General features: G+C 50.4%; 2 protein-coding genes across 2 annotated transcripts; both read right to left on the minus strand.

Annotated features, from left to right (window-relative positions):
• Positions 1–66: 66 nt before the first annotated feature.
• On the minus strand, positions 67–8,609 carry LOC115606704 (acyl-coenzyme A thioesterase 1-like). The gene is made up of 3 exons (XM_030483066.2): positions 7,912–8,609; positions 3,771–3,973; positions 67–2,004 (listed from the first exon to the last, which is right to left on the minus strand). The coding sequence occupies exons 1-3, from the start codon at positions 8,492–8,494 to the stop codon at positions 1,399–1,401; spliced, it is 1,392 nt and encodes a 463-aa protein (XP_030338926.1). The 5' UTR covers positions 8,495–8,609; the 3' UTR covers positions 67–1,398.
• A 1,250-nt stretch (positions 8,610–9,859) lies between these two features.
• LOC115606705 (acyl-coenzyme A thioesterase 1-like) lies at positions 9,860–14,168 on the minus strand. The gene is made up of 3 exons (XM_030483067.2): positions 13,580–14,168; positions 11,748–11,953; positions 9,860–11,131 (listed from the first exon to the last, which is right to left on the minus strand). The coding sequence occupies exons 1-3, from the start codon at positions 14,166–14,168 to the stop codon at positions 10,550–10,552; spliced, it is 1,377 nt and encodes a 458-aa protein (XP_030338927.1). The 3' UTR covers positions 9,860–10,549.
• Positions 14,169–20,764: the final 6,596 nt, after the last annotated feature.

A 20,764-nucleotide genomic window follows, 5' to 3' on the forward strand; every position in this document is an offset into this window, starting at 1 on the left:
ACCGATCCCCACCCGCGGCCGTTCCCGCCTCCCGGAGCCTCCCCCAAAACATCTGGAGCAGCGAGCCCCTGGTTAACGTTTCTTTTTAATCCGTTAAAAAGATTGTGAAGGCAAAACGCATAAAGAATTCACCTCAACACGAACAGCAACCCAGACCACAGCCACCCAGCTCGGGGCTGCAGGACCGACGCGTTAAAAACTGACTTGTACGCAGCAGCGTAGACCACCAGCACCCCACGGGTGCCATTCAGTGCTGCTCGTCCCAGACTCGCACTCGGGTGCCAGGCGTTACGGGATATCCGCAGGCAGCGGGTGGGAAGCGCTCCGCTGGCCCCCATTCCTCAGGGAATGTGGCCTGTGGGGCCTGGCGGGACGGAGGCCAGTGCCTGCCACAGCTACCTGTGCCTCAGCCCGCTCCCCACACTCAACGCAGCCCCACCAACCTGCCTGCATGGCGCTAGTCCATGTCAAGGCGAAGCTGCCTCACGGAGCTGCCATGCCAGCTTCATAGACTTGCTATTTTTATCAGCGCTTACAAGCAGGCAGCTGTGGACGCATGAAGGGAATGTACAAGCAGGGAGAAACTGCCCTCCAGCAGTGCTGTGGACCTGTGCGGTGATATCCAGCCTTGCTGAGGAGATGCCCACCAGCAGCTCTGCGTATGACTACCAATGGGTCCAATTCTGTTGTTTCTTCCTGCTTATGAACTTTCCAAAACTGTACAGTTTTGTACAGTACAAACTGTTTGTACAAACTGTTCCAAAACTTCTAGTGCACATGCCCAGAACGTCACATTAGGCTATGGACTGTTGTTGGCTATAAATGAGAGATGTATTCTCTGAGGATGCAGGCACAGTATTGCTTCTTTTGGTAAATGAAATATTAGATACTAAGATGCATCTCAGCGATGTCGGAGAAGAAGAAGGAGCAACGATGTGCACAGGGAGACCAGAAAGATTAGTAGAGGCAGGAAGAGAGAAGCTGCTTTAAGAAAAAATAGAGCACAAAATACCTGGCTCTGGTAAGGGCAATGGCAAAAATAATGTTTCTTCTGAGAAAACCAAGGCAAATTTTCATCCAACTTCTCAGCTTAAATGAGTTACTTAAATTAACATTCATTAATGAGTCGCTTAAATTAACATTCAAAGCAGATCCAACCGTACCACCATCATTTTCCTACAGCCTGTAATCCCATACTACACATAACAGGGCACCAAGACCTCTAAACGACATTAGAGAAGGGTGTTAAAAGGAAGCAGCCCTCACACCTTTGCTTACTATCATCCCCCAAGAAACCCAACAGCTTATTCTCTGATGTTCTTTGTTCTCATTCAGAGGCATTTAACAAAACAAATTTGAAACACCAGACTTTTCATCTGTAAAGTAACCTAACTCACATCACAGCTTACTGGATGTTCCAGATGGCTTGCCCATGAGGTGTTTGCAGAAGAAAGCTTGGATCTGCTGCCAAGCATCTATCTGTGCCTCGCAGTGTGCCTTGGGCTCCCCTCCCCAAACCACAGGCTTGCCAACCAGCACATGCATTGAGGCTGCACACATTGGGAAAAAAGGGGGTTCAATGTAGTGCCCTGCTCCAGGATAGCAGACTATCTCAGGCTTTTCCTTCCCATGAGCTTGCAAATGTTTGCTCCCCTCAACTGCAAAGAATTCACTTTTCCAGTTGTGATCATCCTGGCCAACAATGAACAAGAAGCGACACTCAGCCTTCTCCAAAGGGATAAAGCTTTGGCGGCCAGGCCCTTCTAGTGGGTTGTCCAGTGAATCGACAATATCAGCAATCCCAGACTCGCTGATCTTGACGCGTTCTACACTGAAACCAAGGGGTGGAATGGTGATGTCCTTGTAGCGGAGCGCTGTGCCCACATTTGCCACTGAGCCGTTGATAAGAGCAGTGGCCGTGATACCCTTTAGGAAGGAGGCCATGGAGACACACAGGTCACCCCCCTTGGAGATTCCAAGCAACCCAATTCCCGGACCTTTAACCTGGAAGAGAGAGAAGAGAAACCACAAGCAACGAGCCATGGCATGCCACTTCTTTAAAATGTTGCCACGTCCACAGCCATGTCTGTCCTGAACCTGGACCCCAGGTATAGGCATCTAAGGTCCTGTGTGCAGCACCCATATCAGAGGGACCCTGGGACACTGTTCTGTGCTTGATTTATGATCATAATCCCTGCTGAACCTGCAGCATCACTCTAACAAATCTACAAGGCTCAGTGCTGAAGCATATGCAGAGGGTACAGCTGTGCTTGCAAAAAGCATACAATGTGCAACCCCGGATTCACTTTGCTTATACAGCAGTTCAGGGAAGAAGGGGAAGGTGCAGGGAAGGCCTCTTCTACAAATACTTTCTATCAGTGCAAAACACTCAGCATCAGCAATGACTATGATACTGTCACCAGTTATGATAATGTATTTCTTCTATTCAACCACTGTCTTCGAGTCCCCTGTTAAGAAGCTAATGTGGGGTAGCAGACTCCACATCAGCCATCTCCTGTTTGTCTAGTATGCTTGGTGTTTAACTCACAGAAAAAGGGAAGTATGTGAGGTAACTCACTCATTAAAATGTATCTTAAAAAAATACAACCTACTAAACCCATTTTTCTAAGTGAATTGTATGGTCCTCTGGGGTCAATCTAGAATAGGTTACCTTCGTTTTCTTCTACACAGAAAAAATAACTAGAATGGGAAGACTATATGATCTTACTGGCTGCGAAAATCCTCCAAGGATATTGGCAGAAGGTTAGCTAATATCACAACTGCTCCAATATACAAGGACACTTGGAGGTAAAAGGGGCTCAGAGACAGCACCAAAATTTAATACCTCCTGTACCTTATCACCAGTGTAATAGCCTCCAAACCCACTGACTGAAGCATGGGAAGGGAGAAATTAGAAAACATAGCTGAAACTTTGCAACGTGTTAAAAATATGATGAGGATGTCAGTGGAGGTGTTAATGGAAGGCTATGGTACTGCCCACAGAGGAGAAAAAAGGGGGTGTGGGAAGCATTTTTCAGAGTGTTTTGGACAGAGAGGTGGCACGAGCAGTTAGGGTTAGGGTAACTGAAAAGCAACCAAGACCTTTAACAACTGCTTATCTTTCTGAGGTCAAAGAAGGTATTTATTTCAACTTCTACAGAGAAATCAGGTGTTGCCTTGTGCAATTCTAGTTACTGTCATGCACAGCTATTTGGAAGGAGATGCAGAACTGAGCAGGGTTCTCTTCCAAGAGGTGTCGGCTTAGAAGGATCCCCAAGTTCACAACTAGCTATTAAAACCCACACTCACCAAAAGCAAGATTCTAGCAGCTTATATAATAGACAGCAACAAATGCGTACGGATGGACTTCCTTGAGACCTGGATCATAGAAGGTTATCATGTGCTCCACAACTGAAAAGGGTGTTTAGTTCTGAAGGACATTCTACAGAGCATGAACCTAAAAGCCCCACTGGAAGTCCCGTAAGCCTCCAGACAACTACCACCCTAGCTACGACACTGGGTGGAATGAAGCAGAAATTACTAGTATGTGACCTATGTGTCACTGTGTCACTTGGCCAGTTCAAGAGGAAGAATTGGAATAATCTACTAGAGAACCATTGTAATGGGAGTTAAAGATATAAACCAAATTAATTACAGACAACTTGAATGGCGGTGCTATTTTAAGTACAGCAGCTCTGCTGCACCTGCAGTCTGACAGGACCTGACTAACAAGTTCCCTCTAGTGACAGAGTGTCAATGAACAAACCAACCTGGGTGTGTTGTAACATATAGTTTACGGCTTCTTCAAAATATTCCAGGTGGAGTTCCTTCATCTTTTTGGGGAGATCTTCATAGCCATAGTAAGCCAGAGCCAGCACAGCAAAGCCATAGTTGGCCAGCAGGCATGCCCTGTATTCGATGAGTCCTCCTCCAACTCCGTACAGGTCAATAATGCCTGGAAAGGGGCCATTTCCTGCAAGAGACCAGAGCACACATTAAACCCCACAATTTTTAATTTATATTCCAAATTCATAGGCCTGGGAATGCATCTTTTTATAAAAGAAAAAAACCTAGAGCAGTAGAATGGTAGTAAGAGTCCTAAATTACTGTGCCAGTTTTCAGTAAATGGCTACATTGCTTCAAAATTAAACAAGACAACACAAAATAGCAAGCTTGATAATGTTCTGGATAACATCAGGAAACCTGTGGCTGAAATGAATGCAAGGGATCCTTTGTGCTCTGGTTTTGACTGGGATAGAGTTAATTTTCTTCCTAGTAGCTGGTGCAGCGCCGTGTTTTGGATTTAGCCTGAGAACAGTGCTGATAACACACCGACATTTTAGTTGTTGCTCAGTAGTATTTACCCTGATCAAGGACTTTTCAGTCTCTCATGCTCTGCCAGTGAGGAGGGGCACAAGAAACCAGGAAGGAGCAGAGACAGGACACCTGACCTGAACTAGCCAAAGAGATATTCCATATCACAGCACGTCATGCCCAGTATATAAACTGAAGGGAGTTACCTGGAAGGCCAGATCACTGCTTGGGGACAGGATGGGTATCAATCAGCGGGTGGTGAACAATTGTGTTGTGCAACACTTGGGGTTTTTTGACTTGGATGTTTTATTCCTTTCTCTTAATTTCCTTTTAAAAATATTATTGTTATTGTGTTTGTTATTATTTACTTTGTTTATTAAACTGTTCTTATCTCAACCCACAAGGTTTCTACTTTTTTTTGATGTTTCTCCTCCCCATCCCACAGGGCAGAGGGGCAGTAAGCGAGCAGTTGCATGGTACTTAGTTGCTGACCGGTGTTTAACCACAACAGCCCGTTTTGGCACCCAACGTGGGGCTTGAAAGGTTGAGATAACAACAGATCTGACATGAGCAGTTGAGAATTTTAAACATTTTGAGTATCCTTGGAATACCCTTGAAACCAGCATGGCCCTACCGCTAGGAAGCAGCACGTTCCTGAATATGCTTCAGGTCTGTTTAAGATTAATTAACTATTTAAAAATACCACCCAGACGTCAGCCCTGAGGTTCGATAGTTATGAGTAGCAGGGGGGGTGTGTGTGTGGAGGACAGTATGGGCAAGTACCTAGGCCAGTGGACACCTCCAGTATTTTACAATTTCACCCCTGAGCAAGTGCAGAATCTGGAAAAAGGAGTAAAGTATTTGGAAAAAGTATACTGTTGCCCTGGCAATTCCAGAGAGATACGTATAACTGCAAAGTCCTGGGGACTGGCCCATGCCTACAGAGCCCCGCTCAACACTGCAGTACCCTCAAAGTTAAAAGAAGGACTCTGGATCTGACAGCAAAATTACAGGCACTGCAGTTACTCTGATCCCGGTGACAGACTCTGCAGCTGAACCAGACAACCAACCTCTGCCAGTGCCAGTTGCCCCTATACACAAGAATAAATGAACATGAAAGACAGGTCATTCACTGAAGGAGGATGAAGCAGGGCCATCCCAGGAATGAAAGGAAGCGACAGAACAATAGGCAAGGTCTTGATCTGTATTCCTGAGTGAGCTGAGGGATATGTAAAAGATTTCAGCAGTCATCCAGGTGAGCACATTATCACCTGGCTGTTCCGATGCTGCGATAATGGAGCTAACAATTTGGAATTAGAGGGTAGGGAAGCCTAGCAGCTGGGAAAGGGAAGGGGGCATTGAAAAGGCGATCGGGAGAGGAACACAAGTCCTCAGCCTCTGGAGGTTGCTCCTGTTAGCTGTGAAGGAAAGGTATCCCTTCAAGGAAGATCTTAAATAGTGCCCAGGCAAGTGGACTGCAACAGAGAGAGGTATTCAGTACCTGACGGAATAAGCCATGCTAGAGATGATTCGTCATGACATGAACAATGCACAGTTACCCACAGATCCAGATGAAGGCCAGTGCACACGAGGCATGCCGCAGGAATTTGTATGGAGTGTGCCATCACCATGCGCCAACTCATTGGCAGTAATAAGCTGTAAAGTGCCACCGATGGTGGATGAAGTGGTTTGCCAACTCTAGCAATACGAAGACAATATCTTTTCCTCCCTCATCTCAGCTGCGGATAAACTGATCTAGCAACTCAAAGAGGATAGGTCCACCTCCCTCCCTGTACGGACCAGCATCTCAGCTATTAAGAGTAAGCGCCCTTTCGCTAAAGAGGGAGGATATAGGAGGTATGCACCACGGGTTACCCTGTGGTTTTACCTGTGGGAATATGGAAAGGACATGAAGAAGTGGGATGAAAACCCCACCTCAACCCTAGAGGCACAGGTACATGAATTGCAAGAAAAAACAATCACAAATGGGGGTTCTTCCAGGAAAGTTGCTTCTCCACTCTCCAGTGGGCAGTTTTCCAGACAGAGTGGAAGGGCAGATCGTACTCCTGATCCTATGGAAAGAAATTCTAACCTGTATCTGCAAGAAGTAAGTGGAGAATCCTATGACCAGGATTAGAGGGGCCTTGCCTCCAGCCAGGTGGGGGAAAGGGACAACAGGTTTACTGGACTGTATGGATCGGATGACCTACAGCCATCAGCTACAGCCAGACCTACAGCCCTAGCATACACCACTGCATAGTATACCCTAATGCCATCAAGGGGCACAACCCCTTTGTATTTCAGTAGGACAGGGGGATCCCGACACCTGACTGTACTGGAGGCTGAAATCAGCCTAACTGGGAAGGAGTGGCAAAAGCACCCCACTGTGACTGGCCCAGAGGCTCCACACATCCTTGGCATAGACTGTCTTAGGAGAGGGTACTTCAAAGACCCAAAAGGGTACCAATGGGCTTTTGGGATAGCTGCCTTGGAGACAGAGGAAATTAAGCAGCTGCCTACCTTGTCTGGTCTCTCAGAGGACCTTTCTGTTGTGGCGTTGCTGAAAGTTGAAGAACAAGTGCCAATCGCAACCACAACAGCGCACCGGGAGCAGTGCTGCACTACCCAAGACCTCCCTGATTCCCATCAAAAGGGCTGTTGTGGTTTAACCCCAGATGGCAACTAAGTACCACACAGCTTGTCCTGGGTTTAGCTACAGCAGTCATTTTCTTCTTCTTAGTAGCTGGTGCAGTGCTGTGTTTTTGACTTTCAGCCTGGGAACAACGCTGATAACACCGATGTTTTTAGTTGTTGCTAAGTAATGTTTACTCTGACCAAGGACTTTCTCAGTCTCATGCTCCGCCAGGGAGGAAGGGAAACTGGGAGGACGCAGAGACAGGACACCAGACCCAAACTAGCCAAAGAGGTATTCCATACCACGGCACGTCATGCCCAGTATATAAACCGGAGGGAGTTACCCGGAAGGCTCAGATCGCTGCTCAGGTCAGGCTGGGTATTGGTTGGCGGGTGGTGAGCAATTGTATCCTCTCCCCTTGTTATTTCCCTTATCATTATTATCATTGGTGATAGCAGTAGTGGTTTTGTATTATACCTTAGTTACTGGACTGCTCTTATCTCAACCCGTGGGAGTTACATTCTTTCGATTCTCCTCCCCATCCCTCTGGGAGTGGGGGGAGGAAGAAGGGCGGGAGTGAGCGAGCAGCTGCATGGTTCTGAGTTACCGGCTGGGCTTAAACCACGACACAGCTGCTCACTCCCCCCAACCCCAAGGGATGGGGAAGAGCATCAGGGAAACAAAAGATAAAAAAATAGTAGGTTGAGATAAGAATGTGTTTTAGCCCATGTAGCCGCACTAGGTGAGGAGCGTGGCCAGCAGATCAAAGCTGGTCAGGCTCATCAGGCAGCTCCTTGAAGAGCGCCCAGTGCCAGCTGGTGAGGTCCAGCTCCACCTTGTCTTCTGCCTGGTTCCGGGCTCAAGGGGACTCTGAAGAGGGGCTGGCTCCGGCGCTGGGAGCCCAGGGCAGAAAGCAGAGGCAGGACCCGCGGGGGAAGGAACTCGGCGTGGTCGGTACTCACCGGGAGGCAGGAAGAGCGTCCCCCGGATCCTCCCGTCTCGCACCGGGACTCTCCGCACCCCATCCCGCAGGAACGCCCGCTCGTGCTGCGCCTGGGCCAGGAGCCGACCGGGGGGGTCCCCGTGGCCATCAAACACCTCCAGCTGCAGGACGAAGGGGCTATGCACGTCCCGCTTCACCATCCGCCAGAAGGGCTTCTCGGGCTGCAAAGCCCAGAGCAGCCCCATGGGCTCCAGGCCGCAGAAGCTGCCTCCCGGCAGCGCAGGGCAGCGGGCCAGGTCCAGCTCCCCGTCGTGCCCCGCTTGGTAGCGGGCGCAGGCCTGGAAGAGCTCGCCTGTCTCGTCCCGCAAGGACGCCCGCAGCGTGACCGGCTGCCGCGGGCCCAGGCCCTGCACGGCGATGGCCAGCGGCTCGTCGAAGAGGCTGCGGGCGGCGGGCGAGAGGCGGATGGAGGGGGCCGCCGAGGAGAGGCTGCAGGCAGAGGCCATCGCAGGGGTCGGTGCGGGGCTGGGGCTGGGCCAGGGCAGCCGCATCTGCCAGCCGCGGGAGCTGGCCCGGCACAGGGAGCCCGTCACTCGCCACATAGCCCCGAGCCGCTACCGTCTCGGGGGGCGGTTCCGGGGCAGGTCCCCGCGAGACCAGGCCGGCCTCGGTCGGGCGGGACGGGAGCGCTGCTGGCCCGGCCCAGCGGGGAGCAGCGGAACGGAAGGGCTGTCCCCTGCCCTGCCTGCCTCCTTCGCGCCCCTAACTGCCTTCCATCCCCGGCTGCGGGAGAAGGCTCTGCCCAGAACTGTGGCCTGAGACCCGTCCTGGCCCCAGGGAGCTCCTCCTCGGTGTTCCTGAGCTGCCCCGGGCCGGGCGGTGTCTGTGTGCGGGGAACGAGCGGGGCAGGACGGGCAGAGGTGGTGACGACCAGAATCGCCGCCGCTATTCACAGGACAGGGAACGGCCTGCGTGCGACCGACCGCAGGGAGACGGGGCAGCGCGGGCAGCATGTCAGGGCTCCTGCCCGCAGCCCCGGCCATCCGTGAGCAGCGCCGTGCTGGGCCGTGCAGCTCAGCCAAGGTGGGGAAAAGCCAAACCAGCACCAGCCCTTCTTGTCTTCTCACTGCTTCTTCTTCCTTGTTGGTCGCCTCAAGGCCTGGGAGAGTATTTTGTCTGCACCAGGCTCTGCCCAGCCCTGGCACCAGCAAAACTGTAAGAACTGGGAGGATGGTCGGGGGGGCAGGAGTGCTATAGAGATGAGGGAGGGATGCTTTCACATACTCTTTAGATCAGGAAGCATCTGACTCTTCCAGTGATGGATTGTACAAGGGTTTTAAAAGGCAGCCATTCAGTCTGTCATACCCACAGCTGGATATTTGCTCCAAAGAGACCTGCAAAGGGAGAACTGCTTCCTCAGGCTCCCTGACTATTCCTGGGAGATGCAGGTAGAGGTGTCTCTTGCTCAGAGCCCCCCATGTCTGACTTAGTGATGTGAAACAAGTGTAGCATCTGAGGGAATTCTTAGCATTGTCCTACCTCGAAATACTAAGTGGTCAGAGGTATTGGGCAGTTTCAACAGTCTTTTGTTCCCTGTGGAGATTGCCCTGCCTCTCCTAAACAGGTGAGGTACTTTGGCATCTATCACTTGGGTACGTTGGTGCCCAGCCCTCATGTATGACAACTTCTGTTGTTGAGAACAACACTTCTTGGTTTGCAGCACTGGATTTGGTCACCAGATTGATTTGATCACCATATGCTGGAGCAGATGCTAAGGGAAAGGGCCCTGAAGGCTTAAGCAACACCCGTCCTCCACACTTGGTGCCCTAAGAGCAGTGGAAGAGTGCAGGTAAGGGGGCTATGTGTCAGCTCCCAAGCCCTTGCAAGTTCCACCCTGGGATGAGAGTGATCAAGATGCAAAGATCCCTGCTTCTAATCAAAGCACAGCAAATAACAACATGGCTTTCAAATCTCAGCCTCTTTATTATAATTCTCACCCTAATAACAAAGCTGAAAAAGTTCCACACTGGGTGGAGGAAAATCACAATGGCTGTAAATTTATCAGAATGGCTTTTTACACGACATTTTGGGGCGAGAGTACTTCCTTCTGAAGGGAAGATGGAAAGAAGACATAGAGGGCAAACAACACTTCCTGAGGGTTAACCAGAGATATCCTGGCATCCTGGCTATAGCACCCATTCTTACACACTTCCAGCAACATAAAGATCAGATACATTTCCACTTGCAATGAGATAATCACCATAAGAGCAGTGAAATCCCTGCTCCAAAGATCAGCATTTGAGAGGTGCTGCTTCAAAGTAAGAGCTGAGGATAGCGTATTTATGTAGAGACCCCAGTGATATGCAAAGTACTGTCCAGTATTAGAAAAGTAGAAATCACCTGAGAAATGTAGCTGTGCATTTTGCACATGATCTGTTTTATCAAGGGCTAATGCAAATCTGTCAGCCTCCTTGCCACTTGACCAAAAAAGTTCAGGGAAAACTAAAAAAGAAAACCCAGTTCTTTTCTGAGTTATGGATGTGCAAAGGCATGGAAGATACTAGTTGTACTGGTACAGATGTGAACAAAGTTTGACCTGATAAAGCAGATCTGGTTGTTCAAAGTTCTGTGTTTCTTGCACATTATTTTTTTGCACATCAGTTGTCATTTAAGTATTTGTGGAAAAAAGCCTGGATCTGTGGCCAGGCATGAAGCTGAGCTTTAGAATGAGCCCCAAGCTCTCCACCCATGACTGCCCGCTTGCGAAGAATGGGATGGTTTCCTATGGGGTACAAAGGGAAAAAGGGAGGATCAATGCAATGCCCTGTTCCAGGGTAAGAGAGAATCTGAAAGTTTTCCTTCCCTTGTGCCTGCAGAAGCTTGCAGACTTCAGTAGCATAATAGTCACTTTTTAAAAAATGGTCATCTTGTCCCACAATGAATAGTAACTGTGCCTCAGCTTTCTCTATTGGGATCAGGCTTTGGTTGCCAGGGGCTTGAAAGGGGCTCATGAGGATGTCAGATAAATCAAGAATATTGGAATCAATGACCTTGACCCGTTGTTCATCGATGGCCAAAACGGGGATGGTTTTGTCCTTGTAACATAGGGGAACAATTGTAATGGCCATAGAGCCATTGAGGGAAACAACGGCGGTGATGTTCTTGAGGAAGGCAGCCATGGCAAGACACAGATCAGCTCCTTTGGAGTAACCGAGAAGGCCAACCCCTGGTCCCTTTACCTGGTAGACAGGAGGAAATCCTCATCAGTACTGAGCTGAAAAACACAACAGCTAGTTCCTGGAGAGGGACATGGTATAATGCTGAGAGTTTGCACAAAACGCCGTGAAGGAGGTAATGGCAATGATCAGTTTTTCTTCTGGACAAGTGCCAAGCACCTCACCCCCCTTCAAACTGCTGTCTTTGGTAATGTTCTCTGGTACACCGACATCAGCCAAGAGAAGAACATGATTTTACTGATTTGAATATAGGTTGTAAGACACAGCTCAGAGTTATCAGTCTTAGACACTGACAGATGCTCTTTACTTTTCACTTTTGAGACTGTAGGAGGAGATTTGGTGGCAACTCATGAAGGCTCTCTCCTGCACAGCCTTCCCACCTTGTTATGTCTCAGCTGCCTCTTGTGAGACTTCTTTGTGATCTCTCTCCACCACCCTTCCCTTGTATATCTGTTTGACCCTTCCTCTTTCCCAGAACTCAGACATCCAAACTCCTGGCAGATGCGAGCCATGCCAGGTGAGTATTTCAGCAGCTTCCTCCAGAGATAACTCAGACAAAGTGACAGGCACTTTGGAGAAGTGCTCCCTGGAGCCCAGGGGACATGGAGGGGGCTCCTACCTGTGGGTGCTGCAGCATGTAGTTCAGTGCCTCTTCAAAATATTCCAGGTGGATTTCAGTTGGCTCCTGGGGCAGATCCTCGTATCGGTAATAAGCCAGGGCCAGTGTGGCAAAGCCATGGTTGGCCAGCAGGCTGGCTCTGTGCTCAAATAAACCTCCTCCTGTGTATCCATGTATGTCGATGATCCCTGGAAAGGGGTCTTCTCCTGGAGCAGACAAGACAAAGAGCAGTATTGCCCGAAATAATTCCTTTCGGTTTTTCTGGTTTAGAATGCATCAAATCAGGTACGCAACAGCAACTGCAGAAAAGCATCTTTTGGGGGAAAGGACATGACTAGTGACTCAGGTGTGTGATGCCAGCAGCTGAAAAAAACCTTAGAGTATGTTGCAGGGGAAAAAAAGCTCAGGAGCAGAAGAACCTCTTGGGTAAGGTGCAAACCCTTATTTGTTTTAGGAATGAGCAGTATTTCTGCATTGTGCTTAGGGCCAACAGACAGAATGGTGAAGGCCAACTTCTCTTCTCCCTGTAAGCAGCCTTGTAACAATGATCACTTCACATGGCAATGTAAAAATCTTCAAGGTGTCATGATTTGATAGATGTAATACTTCTAAATAGAAGCTGTAAGCATTTGTGTTTGTATTGTGGTTTTTGAACATCTGTGATCCCTTGAAAAGTGTTAAGTGGGATCCACCCAACCAGCTCTTTGGGGATCATGTCTCTGACTGTGATCAGTATCAAATTCTGCACAGGATGCCATGGATATCTCACTGGGTGATGGAAAGATTGTTGTTTGGATCTTTCATTCTTGGCCCAGGATCCTTTTTTCCTCATCCTATGAAAATCCTGCTCCGGTCCACCCAGTGCAAGGGAAGAGAGTGCTCTGCATGTTGCATTCCTACCGTCCAATGAGTTTTGGGGCTGTAGGGCCCAGGGAAGTTCCCCAGGTCAGAAAAGGTGTCCCTGGCCATGTTGGGGAGTGTGTAAGACCCAGCTCAGCCCTACTCTTGGCTTCAGGAGAGCCACAGGCCTGAGCATGGCCATGCCTCCCAGCTGTTCAGGGATGTCCTGCGCTCTACCACTGTGGCCTGTGCATCCTCAGACAGGGCTGCAGGTGTGGATCATGGAGAATAGGTGAATGCACAGCACCCGCTTGCTCTCTGCTTTGGGACAGGGAGAGCCTTACCATCCCAAGCAGTGCTGTGCACTTCCTTCAGCTGCTGTTGCATGCAGGCAACAGCACATCTACTGGTTCTCCTCAGACTGTGAGCATTCAGAGCAGTGGCTGTGTACACAGAGGCCAGGAGTGCAGTTGTTTGTGGCCCATGGCTCAGCTGAGTGCAGCAGGGCACTGTGGGCTTGCACTGAACATGCACAGAAAAGGTGCTGAATAAGGCTGTGGGGGTGCTTGAGGGAGGTGGGACAGTACTATAGCAGAAGCCCTTTGAGCTGTCTATCTTTACGTGGCCTTAGGTGGTTTGCTGATGAGTATCCAATTCCTGAAACTTAATGTGGAGATGTATGGCACAGAGAGGGCTCCCAGGAAAGACCTGAAGATCATCTAGTTCTAACCCTCGAACACCTTCCACTAGACCAGGTTGCTCAAGGGCCCGTCTAACCTGGCCTTGAACACCGCCAGGGATGAAGCATTCACAATTTCCTTGGGCAGCCTGTTCCAGTGCCTCACCACCCTCACAGTAAAGAATTTCTTCCTTATATCCCACCTAAATCGCCCCTGTTTAAGTTTGAAGCCGTACGCCCTTGTCCCACCGCTACAATCCCTGATGAAGAGTCCCTGTTTAGGGAAAACAGGATGGCCGCAGCCAGTACTCACCGGGAGGCAGGAAGAGCGTCCCCCGGATCCTCCCGTCTCGCACCGGGACTCTCCGCACCCCATCCCGCAGGAACGCCCGCTCGTGCTGCGCCTGGGCCAGGAGCCGCCCTGGGGGGTCCCCGTGGCCATCAAACACCTCCAGCTGCAGGAGGATGGGGCGCTGCATGTCCTTCTTTACCATATACCAGAAGGGCTTCTGGGGCTGCAAAGCCCAGAGCAGCCCCATGGGCTCCAGGCCGCAGAAGCTGCCTCCCGGCAGCGCAGGGCAGTGGGCCAGGTCCAGCTCCCCGTCGTGCCCCGCTTGGTAGCGGGCGCAGGCCTGGAAGAGCTCGCCTGTCTCGTCCCGCAAGGACGCCCGCAGCGTGACCGGCTGCCGCGGGCCCAGGCCCTGCACGGCGATGGCCAGCGGCTCGTCGAAGAGGCTGCGGGCGGCGGGCGAGAGGCGGATAGAGGGGGCCGCCGAGGAGAGGCTGCAGGCGGAGGCTGTCGCAGGGGTCCATGCAGGGCTGCGGCCGGGGCTGGGCCGGGGCAGTCGCATCTGCCAGCCGCGGGAGCTGGCCCGGCACAGGGAGCCCGTCACCCACCACATGGCTCCTGGGTTGCTGCCTTCACTGTGTCTGCGTTCAAGATGAGGCTTCTTCTACCAGTGCAGCTTCCCACACACAGGCGAAGGGAGGGGAATCGAGGCAGGAGCTGTGTGGGCCATGCAGTGATGAGAGATGTCAAGGCTGCCTGGCGCCACCGCTGCAGCCCTGTCAGCGCCCACGACAGGGTGGGATTGGCACACCGGTCCCCTGTCATTGTGGGAGCGCCTCCAAAGGGTGCCAGCTCTGCCCAGACACATGCCGGCAAATACTGCACTTATCTGCTGTGGTAGCAGTTCTCTAAACAGGCATCCTGGTGGCTATCCTTGCAGGACTGGACCCAGGTGCAGCTCTTCTCCTTGAGCTTCTCTCACAGGCTCTGTCTTTCCTCTCCCAAACTTGGCCAAACTGCAGGATCCCTTCAGAAAAAGTTACCACTTTGCTTCACGCGGACCCGCAGGCAATCGGCACCACAGTCTGGGAGCATTTTAGCAGCTTGCTCCTGCCACCTCCATGGACTGCTGCCCCCAGAAAGGGGGCATGGGGACAGTGGTGGGGCAGCACGTCAGGGTCTGACACAGAGCTCCTCTCCAGTCCCCTCTGCTCCAGCTCCTGTTTATGCCAGGGCATGTGGAGACAGGTCTCCTGCAGCAGCAGGAACTGTGAGGTGGAGTTCCATGGGGACCCTGTGCTCCCCATGTGGTGTGGGGCTGCAGCTAGAGCAATGAGGCAGGCAGGGAGTGCTTTCAGGGCTCAGGCACCACCTACCCCCTGGGGGAAGATGCAGAAGTTCATATGGGACAGGAGCCCGTGTTGCCCAGTGGGGGCATCCCAGGAGGGGCTGGAGGGGCCCTGTGCTAGTGTGGGCACATGGGGCCATGGCCTGGGAGTATCTCAGAGGAGAGACAGCCCCAGGAGCTCAGTGCCATTCTCCTGGCATCTCCTGGGACTTGCAGTCTTGTTCTTGGCAGATAACAGCAGTTGGCACGGCTGCTCTAAGACTCACATCTCTCCCTCCCTTCCTCCTGCTCAGCCACGTGCTTTTCTTACCCAAGCCAAGACAGAATGCCTTACCCATGCTAGGGCAGGCATACAGGTGTCAGCCAGCACTGATAACATCCATTACGAAACCTGGCAGGAGGGAAAAGCTGCCGTGCCGCAGTGAGGACGCTCAGGTGTAGAAAATAGGGCTGAGAGGTGGCTCAAAAAGACCTCCTGTGTATCCATGTATGTCAATGGAAAGATGTCTTGGAGCAGACAAGATGAAGAGCAGTATTGCCTGAAATGAGTCCTTCCAATGTTTAGGACCAGGTACACAACAGGAACTGCAAAGGAGCATCTTTGGGGAAAAGACATGACCAAACATTTACCTGCAAGCTGCTAAATGACTGCAAATTAATTGGCAAGACACTGAGCGGCAGCTGCTCCTGTGATCCACTCAGCTGCATCACCACTGTGTTTAAGCTGGGTGTCCTGGCTCCTGTTCCTAGGCAGCTAGTCATGGAGAGGTGTCTCCTCCTTCTGCCTGGGCAGAGGTGGGACTGCCAGCCCCTCTTTACCTGACCCATGTGGCTGTTGTGAAACCAATAGTCCTTCAAAAAGATGCTATATCAGTGCCCAAAGGGTCTGACTGGGGGGCAAATAAAGCCCTGATGTCTCGCAGCTCTCCTGACCTGCACAATTCCTCTTGGAAAAATTGGTGGATGTGCTCCCTTTAGTGATGCTTGTGTTTCTGAACTGCTTGCAAGCATGTGAGGGAACCTTTAGCATGGTTCTGTTTTGTAATACTAGGTAGTCAGAGGCATCAGGCAGGTTCTCAGTAGATTTTTCTTGCCCATGAAGATTGCTTTTTATCTCCCTCTGAAAGTGTCATATACTTTCTTATTTGGGATTTATGTGGGCACTCCAGCATCCATCCGCAGACAGCAGTTTCATTTCATGTGGTCCAAAGAAAAATGCCCTGCTCCAAATAAAAACTCAGCTAATTACTTCAAGGAATTCTGATCCCTGTTTCTCCCTCAGATTGTACTGGCAATAAATCAAGCAAAAAAGCTTCTAGGGTGACCAAGGCATCTTTGTTAAAAAAAAGCAGCCCCTGGTCAAAGCACATACTTCTGAAGGGGAGATGAACCCAAGGTACAGAAGACAAGCCCGTCATCCAGCAAGAAGAGCTTGTTCCTGGAAGCCTGAAAGTGCTCAATCAGACCAGGAGCAATTTGGGATGGAGTGATTCCCCTGGGCAGCCCAGACAGCTTACCCAGGGAACATGATCCCACATGCAGCATAGCATCACCATCATGGAGCCAATACTGTGCTGGAGGACAGGGAAGCTCCCACTTGTTCCCAGCCTATGGATCTGCATCCTGCTCCACATGGGGCCAGCTGCAGGCATGAGGACAATGGTGGGGCAGCATGGCAAGGTCTGGCACAGAGCCTCTTACCACTTCCCTCTGCCTCAGCTCCTTCAGCACCCCCTGCCACAGAAGTCCAGTGAAGCAGCACGTTTGGGGCCTGGGTCCCATCTTCCCTGTGGAGGAAGGTGTTCTGTAGAAGGTCATGTGGGATGGGAGCCCATGTAATGCAGTGGGGGCATCCCAAGAGAAACTGCTGCCACCCTGTGCTGGGGTGTGCGCATGGGGCCACGGCCTGGGAGTATTTCAGGGGATAGACAGCCTCACAAGCCCAGCACCACTCTCCTGGCATCTCCTGGGACTTTCAGTCTTGTGCTTTTTGGCAGATGACAGCAGTTGGCATAGCTGCTCCAAGATTTGCATCTCTCCCTCCCTCCTGCTCTGCCATGTGCTGTTCTTGCCCACGCCAAGACAGAGTGCCTTACCCACGCTAGGGCAGGCCCGTGGACTTTGGCTTGGCTGGTTGGGAGCATGGATTACAAAATATCCCAGGTAGGGAAGGGCCTGGGAGTTTCATTTGGTACTAATTCTCTTATCAGTTCTGATCTCTTAGAGAAATTTTGCAATCCAAACACAAAGCAGCAGGTGTATATCCTTTGAGAGAAAACTTCAGAACAGCTTCTCAGATGACCAAACCATATTGGGGCCAGAAGTGGAAGTTGCCAGGCAGACCACATCCTTCACAGAGGACAGGTGAACCAAAAGCATAAAAGACAGAGCTCTTCCAGAGAGAAAATATGTCTCACAGCAGCCTGGAGCTCTTAACCAGAGACACCAGCACCACTACTTTTTCTAACACCCTATATTGCACCCCATATTGCACATCAGCAAAGATGTTTTCATCTGTTATAAGACATTCATTGTAAATGTGGTGAAATCTCTGTGCCAAAAGGTGCGTATGGTGGGGGTTGCTTTAAAGTACAGGCTGAAGATGGCATTTGCATGGGGAGACCACAGTTATATGAAGAGTACAGAAATTTATTTAAAGTTCACAGGCCACCAGTGAGATAAATGAGCATGCTGCACATTAAGATCAATTCAAATGCTATCCATTTTCCCAATGCCTGATCAAAAAAGACCAGGGAAATTACAGAAAATGGGAACCAAATTTTACTTACAGCTGTAGGTATATCAAGCCATGTTATTGGGGTTATACTGGTGCAAGTGTGATCAATATTAATTGAATAAACAAAAAAGCAACTGTCAACTGAGGTCCTTCAGACTTGGGTGTGCTTGCTGGTGGGGTAAAGCCTAGCTCTCCTGCCAAGCATCATCCTGGTCTTCTGAATGAGCCTTATGCTGCCTTGTTCCCCATCTTAGATGGCCAGCTGGTTCAAAATGGACTTCTTGCTCCTGGTGGAGGGTGGAAAGGAGAGGAGAGTATGTCTAGCATTGACTTTCTTTGAGATTGCAAGTGTTTTTCTGGTTTGATTAACAAAACACTTGCCTTTGCAGAAGTGATCTGCCTGCCAGCGATGAAGTGCCTGTCAAGAAAAGAGGTCTCCACTATACTTCATGTGAGAGAAACAGTGTTGTTTTCGAATATTGGGGATGGGGCTTTGCAATATTAAGGCTTTGTAATATTAAGGCTTTGCAATATTAAGATCCTGCAATATGGGGGCTGGGACTAAGTTACTAAGGGAACAAAACAAAGGATTTGAAATACCATGACTTAAACAGACACACTCTGTGGTTAAAGACAATGTCATCTTTGGGCAACAGACACACTCTGTGGTTAAAAAGAATGCTATCTTTGTACAACCTATGAAACTAAGCTGGTGCAAATCGGTTCTGTAGTTAAACAGTAAGTTGGGGTACCACATGTATGGCAGAGTTATGAAATCAAACCATAAAAGGAGGTAAATAAATAAGAGGAAGGGGCATACGAAATCGAGTAAGGGGAGATGTGAACAGGGGCAGGACAGTTAGCATGTAAATTATACGCATTGGATAGGCTGCAAACCTTGGAGTACCCAGCCAATGGGTAAATAAGGGAGGGAACTTGCGGATGGGATAGGAAATACAAATCAAAGTTCTGCCTTTGCTGTATGTGCCTACTTTCTAGGACACCTGTTTTTGCAAAAACATTAATAAATAACTGCTGCTTCACTGTTGTGTCTACCCTGAGCTTTTAGAAGAAAAGTTTTTATCTAGAGACCATTTCTCACACTTCAAAGGCTATGTTCAAGACTTAGTCAACTAAAGCTGAACTGAACACCACCCAAGGCAAATGCCAGCACAACTTCTTATCTGGACTGCAGCTGAAGGTAACTGGTGAGGACATTCAGGTACGCTGAGAGATTGATTGCACAGAGTACATAGGGGTGATGGCTGCCATTGCTGGAGCCAAGGGGTGCCATGACTCTTACCCACATTCAAAAGGCAGTTGCATGATTGGCTCTTGCTGCCGTAAGAACCAGACACCTGTGGCAGTCCACTGGAGCCATGGCATGTTTAGTGCAGGGAAACAGAAAACAAGGGGCAACTGTGAAAATGGTGAAAGGCTCCTCTGTTTTTCTGGTGAATATATCGCAAGGAGATCCTCCAGATGTAAGAACTACAGAAAAGATCACAATGTCATTTGTCTGAACATGTTTTCCTCTCCAGTGCCAGATCCTCAGTGATAAAGTGTGACATCAGAAGGTTTAATGAGGGCTCTGACAAGTATGCACATTATCAGTAGGCTCAAGGCTATTGTAGCTTGTGCATCTGTTGCGGTGGAGCAACATGGGCTGGTCAACAACCCTCCCTCCTTCTCCTTGATGGGAGGAGTCCCTGATTAGAGGCTGCTGATCTGTGTGTGGGTATGGGAAATTGTTACTGCTATAAAACATTGTGAAATCAAGCAATTGCCTGTTTCCTCTTTATCAGCACACTGCACTATAAAATCATCAGTACCCAAGAAGGGTACCTTTGGATCCAATATTATCAAAAGCCATGGAAGATACATGCTCCAAAAAATCACTCCAATTTAAGACACCTCAGTGCCCAACAGCAGTTGGCAGTTGGCGCCGGCAGTGCGAGCGGGCGGCAGGCGGTTGCATCAGGGCCCGGGCCCGGCCTGGGAGCTCTGCTCCCGCTGCCCCGGCGGTGGCAGCGGCGGCTCCAGCCAGAACCGGTGAGAGGGGAGGCTGCAGCACCGAGCTCGGGGTGTAGAAAGTGCCTCGGTTGGTCTCTTGAGGCAAGGGTGCACGATGGGCAGGGCTGCGCTCAGTGCGCCCTGGTGGAGGTCCTCCTGCAGCAGGGGCTGAGCTGCGGGACACTGTCAGTAGCTAAAAGATGTCAGGGAAGCTGAGAGGGAGCTGGACTGTTTGCTCCAGGCCCAGACTGTGCAGGGGCCACAAGTGTCCACCATAGCGCATACAGGAAAGGAGGAGGGCGTTAACCCAGGAAGCTGGGAGCTAGTAACAAAAGAAAACAAGAAAAAAAGGAGGAAGAGGACAATTAAAAGATAGGGGCTTCCCCCCGAATCTGACATACCCACCCAGAACCGCTTCACAGTTCTGCAGGGGGCTAACAAGGAAATGCCCACCGCACCAAATGAACAACCAGCTGATGCACCAGTAAAGAGGATCACTACTGGTGCCTCCAGGAAAAAGCAACGGGTCATAGTAGTAGGGGACTCTACTTTGAAGGGCACAGAGGCACCCGTCTGTCGGCCTGACCCGATCTTGATGGAGGTGTGTTGCCTACCAGGGGCTCAGATCAGGGATGTTGCTGAGAGGCTGCCTGGTCTGGTAAGTACTGCTGACTATTACCTGCTTCGACTGGGCCATGTGGGTGCTAGTGATACAGACAGCAGTATCCTGGAGAACAGTAAGAAGGACTACAGAGCCCTGGGAGAGGTGGTTAGGGGCTCTGGAGCTCAGATATAGGTTTTTCATCAACCCTCCAGCTCAAAGGGGAGGACCTTGAAAAGGCCGGGCGGATTTGGCAGGTTAATAAATGGGTACAACAGTGGTGCCGTAGTCAGGGGTTTGGTTATTTAGAACATGGGACTCGATTTGGGAGGCCAGGTCTACTGGAGGCTGGTGGAGCTGGTCTGACAAGGGGAAGAGCTGTTTTGGTAGGAGACTTGCCAGGCTGGTCAAGGCAGCCTTAAACTAGATGTGTTGGGAGAGGGGGGCATCGATCCATCCCAACATTCCCAGTCAGTTGCCAGCACCTGTAATAAGTGCTTGGAGCGATGC

This window comes from Strigops habroptila, chromosome 4 (genome assembly GCF_004027225.2).
Source record: "Strigops habroptila isolate Jane chromosome 4, bStrHab1.2.pri, whole genome shotgun sequence".
Classification (NCBI taxonomy): Eukaryota; Metazoa; Chordata; class Aves; order Psittaciformes; family Psittacidae; genus Strigops; species Strigops habroptila.

Excerpts from the sequence above, each read along its gene's own strand:
- LOC115606704 (XM_030483066.2), bottom strand. The coding sequence starts at position 8,494 with ATGTGGCGAGTGACGGGCTCCCTGTGCCGGGCCAGCTCCCGCGGCTGG. Across the intron at positions 3,974-7,911 it reads GACGCTCTTCCTGCCTCCCG|GAAATGGCCCCTTTCCAGGC; the intron begins GTGAGTACCGAC and ends GGTCTCTTGCAG. Across the intron at positions 2,005-3,770 it reads ATATGTTACAACACACCCAG|GTTAAAGGTCCGGGAATTGG; the intron begins GTTGGTTTGTTC and ends TCTCTCTTCCAG.
- LOC115606705 (XM_030483067.2), bottom strand. The coding sequence starts at position 14,168 with ATGTGGTGGGTGACGGGCTCCCTGTGCCGGGCCAGCTCCCGCGGCTGG. Across the intron at positions 11,954-13,579 it reads GACGCTCTTCCTGCCTCCCG|GAGAAGACCCCTTTCCAGGG; the intron begins GTGAGTACTGGC and ends TGTCTGCTCCAG. Across the intron at positions 11,132-11,747 it reads ACATGCTGCAGCACCCACAG|GTAAAGGGACCAGGGGTTGG; the intron begins GTAGGAGCCCCC and ends CCTGTCTACCAG.